At 42.2% G+C, this 10,885-nt stretch overlaps 1 protein-coding gene across 1 annotated transcript; it reads right to left on the reverse strand.

Moving 5' to 3' along the window:
- Positions 1–2,756: 2,756 nt before the first annotated feature.
- Positions 2,757–10,248, reverse strand: STAG1 (stromal antigen 1). Its single transcript, XM_009875900.1, has 5 exons — positions 10,177–10,248; positions 7,220–7,330; positions 6,206–6,320; positions 4,448–4,528; positions 2,757–4,352 (listed from the first exon to the last, which is right to left on the reverse strand). Exons 1-5 carry the CDS (start codon positions 10,236–10,238, stop codon positions 4,329–4,331), a joined length of 393 nt encoding a protein of 130 aa, XP_009874202.1. The 5' UTR covers positions 10,239–10,248; the 3' UTR covers positions 2,757–4,328.
- Between the last annotated feature and the right edge of the window lie 637 nt (positions 10,249–10,885).

Consider the following 10,885-nt stretch of genomic DNA (forward strand, 5'->3'; position numbering starts at 1 on the left):
CGCCCAAATTGGAAAAAGGGTAATTCTGGTGAGACATAAGATTTTTTTTTATTTTTTCTTTTCCCTGAGGGTTAAGGCTTTTCCTCCTCAGGAGAGGGTTGAAACAGAGACCTCCTGAGGCCCCTTACAGCCTATTTTTTTCTATGATTATTTGCTAGACTTGTAAGGAACCACTGCATTAGTTGTTAGTATGATCAGCCCTGGACCTTGTGCTTGCTCTGCTCATCAGAGGCTGCATTCAGCTACAGCCCCAGAAGGTAACAGCTGCTGTCATGTTTAGCACTGCTGCAAACAGCTGCCAGGCACACGGAAGTCCTGTAACGACCCATCTGTTGTAAGTAACTTTGCTAATTAATGGCACTATATTGCAAGAAAAGTACCCTACCTGCTCACTGCAGCTGCTTCTCTTCACTCCCCAAGCCTGTGCCTGAAGTGGAAGAAGAAGACGGCAACTTTCCAGGTATCTGTTCCCAGGTGGGTGTGGCCAGTGCCCAAGTGAGTACAGCCCTGGGGCTTGGGGCCTGCACATGGTAGGGGAAAGGGAAGAAAAATAAGGCAACAACTGAAAATGATCTGAAAACACAGTACAGAAGGAGTTTCATGTACAAATCTCAGCTCCCTAGGATTTTGGTGAGGGACTGCAGTCAGGTTACAGGTGCCATCTCTCCTGGCTGCATGAATGTACCTGGTTGTATCTCAGCAGAAACACTCTGAGCAGGTGCCTGTATGCGCGGCTCCACGGAACAGAGTGGGCTGCAACAAGGGAAGGTAAACTGAAATGTTACTATATTGGGGGTCATTGCCATGAAATGAGTTCTTGGTTAATTGTGAGAAAAGGTGTAGTAGAGTTTGTAAAGACCAAGAGGGTTTTTCAGATGTAACGAGTAGCTGAGAGTGTGCCTGGTGGCTGTCCCAAGATGAGAGGCACACACTGTCTGAAGCGATAAGCACGTAGTTTCTTCAGCCTGTCCGGAGTCAGGAGGAGACCCTAAATACAAACCCCACTTGTCACTGTCACAAAGGAAAAAGTACAACCTTTCTTAATTGTCTCCTAACCTCATTAGTTCTACAGGCTTCATCCTCTCTTCTGCCCCCTGCCAGCACAAGAGTTTGGCTTTTATATCCTCTCGACTTCCAAGCAGTCAGTTGCTCTCCCAGCACAAAAGTTTGGAAACTCACTGGCAAGCTGCTCTGGCCGCACGACACCAGATTCTCTTGAATTCCAGTCACCTACAGAAACAAGAGATGTAAAACACAATCCTCTCAACAGAGAGCAGCCCTTGAACTTTGAAGCATGACAAGTTACTTACCCTGTTCCACAGAGTATCAGGAGTGTATCAGATGTGTGTTACAAGTGGTTGGAGACTCAGCATTCACAGGCTGTGTCTCAGGAGTAGTCCTAGAGTGCAGTTCAGGCTTTGAAGCCTGTCCCAGTTCCTCACCTGCTGCATCTTGTTACTTTCTCTGACTCAGATGACTTTTCTTTAGGAATTGGGCCAGATGATAAATAAATCAGTTTTCTTTAGCACTACAGAGATGAAATCATTCAATGGGTTTGGACAGAAATAACACCCTTCTCTCTGAGACAGGGGAATAACCAGAGGACATTTCGTTTCAGGAATCTGTAAAACTTCATTTAGCCTGGCTGGGTGTTTAGACATTCCAAGCCACGACCACTTCCATTTTTTCCCACGTGGTCCAATTCACTCCAGATGTACAGGGCAGGAGAGAGAAATTTTACTCAAAATTGGTGGCAGTTCAAACAATTAGAAGTACTAATGCATCTCTCCCAACCTCTGTGATGATTTACCATATTTCCAGCAATCTCACAATCACCCAGATCAACCAAAACCAAAAAAATACAGCACAGTGGAGGGTTAAGAACAGACCAGCCACAGTTTTCCTTTGCTCTGAGGCTGAATGGGTAAGGGAGCTGTGGGGAGTCTGGCTGTGAAGCCCGGGCTGCTTGAGAACTACCTTCCAGTATTGCCTCTGGCTACTAATAAATGGAATGACAGGATGTGATGGTCCAAACGAGCATTTAAAAGAAAGTTATAGTGAAGAGGGTGCTCATCATACTCATGATTTTGAATAGTTTATTAAATGAAAGGTGAAGCATCAGTTTTAAATTGTACAAAAGGAAAAAAAAAACCTCATATTGTAAATGTACAATTTACAGAATTACTAGCAAAACCAATCAAGGAGACACTCATAATACAAAAACCTATTGACTGCAAACTGAACTGGAAACCCATTGCAGGTACCGTGATAATAAATGTTTGTTATACAGAATTCTACTATGTTAAATTAGGAATCAGTTTTCCACACAGAGGACTGTGAAGCACAAGGTTCGTCTGAGACTATGACTCAAACCAGGCAGCATTTGTTATGCTACTATGCTCACAGAATTATTGTGATGACAATTTAATGCAGCCATTCCTGCCCACCCGCATTACTTCTGGGGTGGACAGAGGAGAAACAGAGGTAACGTTACTTTACAAAATTCCAGCTGCTTCTCAGGTTTTATATGTCACCCAACTGACACCTGAGGAATGGCTGAATTACCTAGTCAAACATTTTTGGCAACCGTGTCTGAGAACCGCACGTAAGAAACAAACCTCAGCTGAGTGAAATGCTCGTTTGTTTTAAAAATTAAATTATTTTCCTTCCCAGCAAGCAAGCGCTGGGCATGAATGTTGTTTTGTTTTTCAATAAGCTCGTAACAGAAAGAAGCTCCATGACTATTTTGTAGTTGCTAAAAAAAGCACCTCTGGAACTGCTGTGCTCCAAGTGGGTCAATCTGCTTTGTATCTCAGATGCTAATATTAGAATGCAGAAAGGAAGATTAACATTTTTGGGCTCATTCTTAGAGATAGTAGAGTCAGTGCAAGTTGTGGATGGCCAGCACCTCTGGTATCAGGCCAGTTGTAACTAAGTAGCAGCTACTAGGCAGAGTCATAAAATCGAAGTGTAATGAAATTCCAAATTATTGAAGACATTGAAAAATCTCTTATTACAATGAATTAGCTGAGAATGTTTGGGGTTTTTGGGGTTTTTTTGATGTTTTTAACTTTTTTGAAAAATCATATTTTTTTTTTCCCAAAGAATTACTCTTAATATGCACAGTTAACACTGAAAATGTAGCTGTATTCCATTGTAAGCTTAAGAACTTCACCATCTAAGCACAAATTTCTATGCAGCACATACAGTACTTCTAACTGGCAAAATTAATTTACAAAAATAGCGCAAAAGGGTATTTGCGGCATGGAAAGTAGACTTTTTTTATGGTACAGTTAAAATCGCTTTTAGTATGCTAAAGTGTTTCCTTTCCCCCACCCTTGAATATTTTATTTTTTTTTCAATAGGAAAGTTGCTGTTTATGTACCTTGGGTTGGCAGGGCTTGAAGTAGGTAGTAAAAACAGCAAAGTGATTACTTGAGAACCATTTGTGTGTTTTACTGAGAATACTTTATTTGCTGGTATAAGTTGCTAAAAATGCACAGAGCAAGTACCAATAGAAAATTTACTGTTTTTGTGTCCCCATGTGCTATATAAAATGAATGTTACACAGCATCTGTTGGAAAAGTGGCTTCATGGACATCTTTTACTTTATGTCCCATTATAAATAAAAATAAATCTTCTCAAGAGTATAAAATCTGGGTTTATCATATCAGAATCTGAAATTTTTTGGCAGAGATGCACGTCATTAGAATTCTAACCTCTTCTATAAGAGTGTTCTTCTCAATGCCTATGAGAGGATATAAGCGTACCATAATGTTAATCAAATCCAGTGTGTTCAAAAACACTTTTCTGTAGCCAGAATGACCTGCTTATAGTGTCATTGCTAGTCAATGGCTGATAGGCATAGGTTTAATAAAAATGGCTAGCTTTTAAAACATAAAAAGGCAAATGTTAAAACTGTTTTAAATTGTACAGCAGAAAAATAAAGTTAAAAAGTTCTGTTTTCACTCAATGTTGTTTTCAGAAAACATACGTAGAACAGTGTTTATTTTGACAGCTGTCTTAACAATTTAAAACCTCCTCATTCAGGAAAAACAAAAGATCTGTATTAGGACAGTCAAGAACAGGGTTACAAATGATATTTTAGGTCAGCCCTTCTGAGGTGACTGGATTGGCCAACATTCCTTTGTGTCATTAAGAAGTTCCTCTTCCTTCTGTCACTACAAAAAGGGATTGACCTCAATCATTTGGTTAAAAATCAAACCGTATCACATCAAAAATGTGGTTTTCATACAAGCTATCACAGTATATAGGCCTCTAGCTCTAAACAATAGAGTTCCAAATTTGTAAAATGTCTTCACCAGACTTCAGAACATAGGCATTCCAAATCCCTAGAAAAATGATTTAGAAGACAATAATTAATGAAGTGCAACGATAATCAAGAAGAACCTCAGATAAATGGCAAACGATACTGAATCGTCCTTACTGAATCATCCTCGATGATAGCTGCGGAGTCAAAGAAGTCCGGCCTCAGCTCAGCCCGTTCTCGCCGGTTCCTTGAAGGCGGCTAAAAAGAGGAGTCACCCGTTTCAGAACATGCCAGCAGTGACCCAGGCACGAAGTGTTCGCGTGGCTCTACTGCAGACGGCTGCTCGCGTGTCCCCCACGCCTTCACAAAGCCACGGGCACGGATTGTCATAAAAGCTCTGATACAAATGCAGACCCTGACCTAGGAGAGTACTTCTTAAATTCACGCTGTGTTTAAGGGATGGGTAAAAGCTGATGGATTCTAAACTAATTGTGAGTCTGTGCTCACAGCTAAGGACTTGCTTAAGGCTCTTGCTGACTTAACAATGTTCTTGCATTAGGACTGTAAGCCAGACTGCATAACAACTGTCTTTTAACTGACTTTATGCTTTTAAGTTTACGGTGAAACTTCAGCTCTGACATGGTCAGAAAATGGATTTAGAAAAAAAAAGGTACTTAAGATTTTTTAATATTTCTGAGGATTAAACCTTTTGCGTCGTCCTACCCCAGGAACATAAATGTGAGCTTCACTGGCTTGATCAATTCCTTCATTTCCTTGCTTTGGATTACCAGTAGAAGAGAAATTTTACTTAAAGATAATTTGAATGCTAGTAATAACCTCAGTACCTAGCAGCAACTGAATTATTGCCTAAATTTTCTTTCCAAGACAATATAGCCCAGTCCTAAAGTAACCTATGCCTTATTGTTTGGATACGAAAGGGGAAACAGATAAATATTAAAAATGGTGAAGAGCGTAATGCAAACTGATGCTTTTTCCTATGTTACAAGGAAAGTATCCATTCTAAAGAGAGAGGTTATAACCTCTACAGAGGAAATCCTGCCTGCATGAAAGGACCTGATGTTCCCAGCTGACGACAGGACCTGTCTGGGAGGAATTCCAGCGTAAGGTATCGCCTGGTGCCCACCCACGGCTGCCCGCTCTGCCTTCAGCTGTGCCAGCACAACTCTGTGTATGGCTGTAAACTAACCAGACCTTGATTAAGGTTCCCCCTCCCAGAAATCAGACATACCAGGGCTCAGGAAAAGAAAAACAGCTTGGCTGTATCAGTTTGACTGCAGTGTGGCTGCATAAAGAGCTGTGCCAGAAAAGAGTTAGTGATGCCTGTGACAACAGCACAGGGAAGGCAGCACCACCCACAATACTCTTAGGTGATACTCTTTCCAAACTCTTCATAATGTCAACTAAAAACTGGAGTCAAACATCGTTACTTGCTTTATAGAGCCCAACTGGTACTTCCTGAGGCTGAGCTGGCAGCTTCACGTCATACCCAGTCAGATGGGGTGAGCCAGTCTCCCTGCTACCCCCCAGCACTCCCCCTGCCCTGGGCTGGCTGTGTGGCAAGTCGCCCCAGCTCTGTGTGCCGCGCTCGTCTAAGAGGGCTACACAGGTACACCTGACACGCTGTAAATCGTACCCTCATTCGCACAAGCTGACAGGTCCCAGGTGCGTGATGGTGCTTCAGGCACTTGTTACTGAACATTAGAAGGAAGAGCAAGCAACACGCCCAGTGATTCTTTGAAAAAAATCCGTTGGGCCCAAGTTTATAGTTGCAGGTTCTAGGGTGCATTTGGACCATTTTTGCTCTTTAATGGTCAGACAACAGAAAATCAGGCCCAAAATTTTGGAGATTATGCTTCTGAAACTCCTGTTATCTTTTCATCTATTTTAAACTTGCCATTAGTAAGATTTACTGACCAGATCAATGACCATTGTGTCCTCAAATTCTTCATTCATATCCTCTAGCTGACCTCTTGAGGACATCATTACATCTTCAAAGATGGGCTCAGCATCATCTTCCATTAGACCTCGTCTGATTAAATGAAGAGAAACAAAAAGTCACTTCCAGGCATTTAGATTTCCCAACCATGATCTTCCCCATTAATAAGAATGCACAAACCCTATCCCTTAATGCCTTCACATAAAACCTTATGCTGAGAATAAAGCCAGCATGTTTTCTGTAATATTAACTGGAAGAAAAATCTCACATAAAAAACAAATCTTGCACTTGCAGAGGCTAAAGCAGGAAGTCCCATGTAATATCATTATAAACAGTAATTAAATCTGTTTCTAACAAGAAAAGGGCAATAACCTCACTGTGTTTGCTTGCCCTTTTCCAAAAAGGAGTCAGGCTGTTTGCCAGGCTCAGTGGTAAATCCCAGGGATCCGGCAGAGACCAATTTTTAACACTGTAAGGACCTGATCTCACCAGAGACTCTGGCCCTCATCCTTAAAGATGTGCCGAAGGACTTGGCTGGGTCAGCACCAGAGCGTGGAGCACCTTCTACAACAGAGCGCTTCAGCGTCCATTTTCTGACCAGCGGGATGCCTTGGCAAAAGGTGATGTGGATGAAAGAAGCACAAATGGGTTCACAGGAAGGCGGGACAATGACTTGGAAGAGTTCATGGGGAATTACTAAACAGACAAATCATGGAAACCCCCTGAAATGGAAACAGCTGAAGGCTGGGAGAGAACAACAGGAAATTGTGCCACGTCTGTCAGCCCTGTTCACCAGGCACTTGCTTGTCGTCACGGCTGGATGCGGAACACTGGGCAGAACAGGGGCCAGCACCCACTCCAACAACACAAAGCTGTTACTCCGCCTTCATTAACAGAAATTACTGGCAACAATCCAGAAAAGGTCAGGTAAAACGTGGCACTGTCATCTGAAATGGTTCTGATCTGGAGATGAGGATGCTCTGAACACTTACACTGCATGCCTTACACCAGTTCTCCCTTTCATGTAGTTCATTCCTGTCCTGTCCTTCCGATTTAAATCTTCTAGCTTCTGTTGGCCCAACCAAGATATCTGCATCTGGGGACTAACAAACACAAAGCAGCATTATGACTGAGAACACTAACAATTCTGAGTTGGCTATTTTTAGACAATATCTATCTCCTCAAGTTTTGTGTCTGGCCATGCTTCAGATTAAGATATTTAAATCACATCCATCATTGGGCAAGTCTTCCGGATTCCCTTCCACAACTTGTCTCCTCTCACTGTATGTGCACAAAAAAACTCCATTACTTGTTGTAATAAAAACAGCTGCATAAAACAACAGCATTATTCATTAGTGTGACATTCACCTGAAGTGGGAGCACTTCTAAAATTCATTTTATTAAACCCTACTTCATCGTCTCAGATCAGGCAAAATATTAACAAGAATAGATCCAAATTAATAACTGACACATATTTTAAGACAAAAAGTCACACAATGTGAAAAAAAAATTACTTTTAAATATATACCCTGACCAACCTAGGTGTCCCGTAACTTACCCACCTGTAAATACCTCGACAGCTGTATTTTTAGTACCATCTAAATCCAGCAGTAGACAGCAATGCGTTTGATACGATTCGTGTATTGCAGCATAAGGAAAGAGCAGCAAATGAGTGCAGCTCTTCAAGAGCAACACCAGGTTTCCTGCTGTTACGCAGCCTTGTACCCTAGTAAGATTGACATAATAAACTGGGATAACCTGTGGGAAAACAACCTGGAAGAAAATACTCTTCTGGACATGATTAACCCTGTCAGTTCCCTGACTGACTGCGCTGTGTTTATTTTATGCTTTAGCTCTCCTAAGCTGAGCCGTAGGCAATGTGTGTGGCAGCTGACTTCCAGGCAGAGAGGAACGGACCCTGCACTGTCCCTTCACACTGTGTGTCTTGTGGAATCCAACTCTTGGAAAGCAGCAGAGGAGAGTGATGCTCTCTGCCTTTGCTCAACTGTTTGTTGCCAGCAGCATTCATCTGACGTAGGAGACCCAGAGGCTGAAGCCCAGCACGAAGAGACGTGTTCAGCTTTCCCCCCCTGGAGAGGGGAAGGTTCTCCCGCAGCTTAAGGCATCTCTCTTAAGAGGAAAGGCTGAAGGAGCTGGGTCTCTTTACCTTGGAGAAGAGGAGGCTGAGGGGTGACCTCATAAATGTTTATAAATATGTCAAGGGGGAGTGTCAGGAGGACGGAGCCAGGCTCTTCTCGGTGATCTCCAATGACAGGACAAGGGGCAATGGGTACAAGCTGGAACATAGGAGGTTCCACAGAAACATTAGGAAAAACTTTTTCACTGTGAGGGTGCCAGAGCCCTGGCACAGGCTGCCCAGGGAGGTTGTGGAGTCTCTCTCTGCTCTGGCAGTGGGTTGGACTAGATGATCTTTTGAGGTCCCTTCCAATCCCTGACATTCCGTGATCCTGTGAAGGCAGTGCCTGCTCATCAGGCTCAGGGGTAAAACACAGGGACAAGAAGCCATCCCACTGCCCACAACTAACTAAATGTTCACAGAGCGATTTAGCTTACTGATAGGTGAGATCAGACAGACAGTTCTGCTTCAGCAATTTCCTTTGTTTTGTTTTTACTGCAGAGTAGAAAAAATTTAGGAGAAACTGAGAGCCACAACATCTTCTGTTCAATCTAGAAGTTATGGCAACATCTGCAGAGGCAGGAGATGGGAGGCAAATCCTTGACCTCAGAAAGGCAAGCAAGAGACTTGCACCCAGACCTCTCACGCCGTGAGATTAAGGTGAACAGATACTCTGGGACTGGTGTGAGCAGGGGCGCTTCCTCGGCTGTACTTTCTCGCTGGCCAGCTGGGATTACTTGCCAGTCGGACCCATGCAGGTGAGGAAATCCACACCCGGCCTTGCCTTGTGTTCTCCCGTCCACACGCCGGCCATCCCCACTTGCAGAGAAGCACAGGCTGGGAACACCCAAGCCCAGGCTGGAGATCATTCTACCTTCCCAGGCAGAATGACCATTATTAATTATTTCTATTTCGAAAATACTGATTAAAGAATGCAGGATGAAGCAGTAAAGTCTAGGAATAAGCAAGGTGAGTGCATGCTCAGGAAGAACTGGGAAGTTGGGGAGTGTGTGTCAAGAAAAATATGAGGGACAAAAGCTGGAGGAAAACCTAGAGGCATAATCTGGTTATTTTATACTATATCACACTGGTAGAAACCCAGTTCATCTAGCCAGCACAGTTTGTCTTTTTTATACAGATAAATCAGATCAGTACCTTTGACTATAAAAGTTAAAGAAATGGTCTCCAAAACCAGATATTGTTAGTCTGTATCTTCAAATTAATAGAAATAGCACATAATAGCATTCTCTGAAGACTTCTCTATTCTTAAATAAAGAACTGACAGATAATAACCCCCTCTAAATGGACGTGATAAAGTGGGAGTTGAGTGACAAAAAGTATGTATAATTTAGGGCAAAATAAAATTGCCTGCAGGCAATTACCCCAGAAACAGGAATTACTAGCTCAGCAGCTAGAATTGGATTGAAAAGATAATTTACAAGAGAGCAGTTAGGATGTCTGGAGAATCTTGTCTGCACCATGACACAGGGCTGAGGGGAAAAAAAAGAGAACATTTAACATGTCTCTTAGACAAACAGTTCAACCTGGAGGCACAAACACTGGGATGATTTAACCATAATCACATAGTTATACTATGAGATAATTTTAACATAAGGAATTTCTACTATGATTTCATTACAATGTGTTTTTCATGGAAACTGAAAATAATCAAGTATTACTGAGCTCCAGCCAAGACATTTCCAGCTGGTTTTGCAAATAAACACTGCATATATAGAATCACAGACTATCTCTATAAATAATGGACAACTTTCCCTGGCTCACTGTACTTGATACTGAAATTCCAGCACTTACTTGTGTAAAAAGTCTTGTTCAGATCCCTGCTCTGACTCGTGCTCCTGGATCTGCTCTCCCATTTGTCTCGTGTTCTCTCTCAAGACAGTTGAGGTGAGCTGTGGTGCTTGCAGTGTCCCTGGAGTATGTAAGTTCTCATTCCTGTTCAGCCATGAGCCTTCTAGACTCTCATCTAGAAAAAGAACATTTAAAATTGCTGATGCAGTTCTGATAACACGTAGCGCAGTATTTCCGCCTTCAGGTTCGTTCAGCCACCACACTGACCGAACACCTTACACTAATAATGGAAGCCTTCCATCTGCTGACATGCTTCGACACGGTAATTTTAGTTGCAGCATTTTATCCAAATCTCATTTTCAAGATTTTAGTGTCTTTTAAAACAAGTGTGCCTTTAAAAGAGATCAGCTAGATAAATACTCAAAATGAACAAATTTTCAGCTCTGAATTTATTTTGTATTCTTTAAAGGAAGGACTACTACCAGCTACTCCCAGCAATAAGAATTTAAGTAAAAATATTTAAAAAAACAAACAAAACCCCACAACATTGCAAACAAATATCGTATTGCAGCACCACCCAGATCACCATGTGTCTTGCTCAGATACAACAAAGATAATCCCAATTATTGAGTTTACAAGCTAAATATAAAACCTTTAATCTCGTATGCATACAGCAAACAAGTTAAACACCAGGATGAGGGTGGAGGATAAA

The sequence above is a fragment of the Apaloderma vittatum genome, unplaced genomic scaffold (genome assembly GCF_000703405.1).
Source record: "Apaloderma vittatum isolate BGI_N311 unplaced genomic scaffold, ASM70340v1 scaffold24440, whole genome shotgun sequence".
NCBI classification, from domain to species: domain Eukaryota; kingdom Metazoa; phylum Chordata; class Aves; order Trogoniformes; family Trogonidae; genus Apaloderma; species Apaloderma vittatum.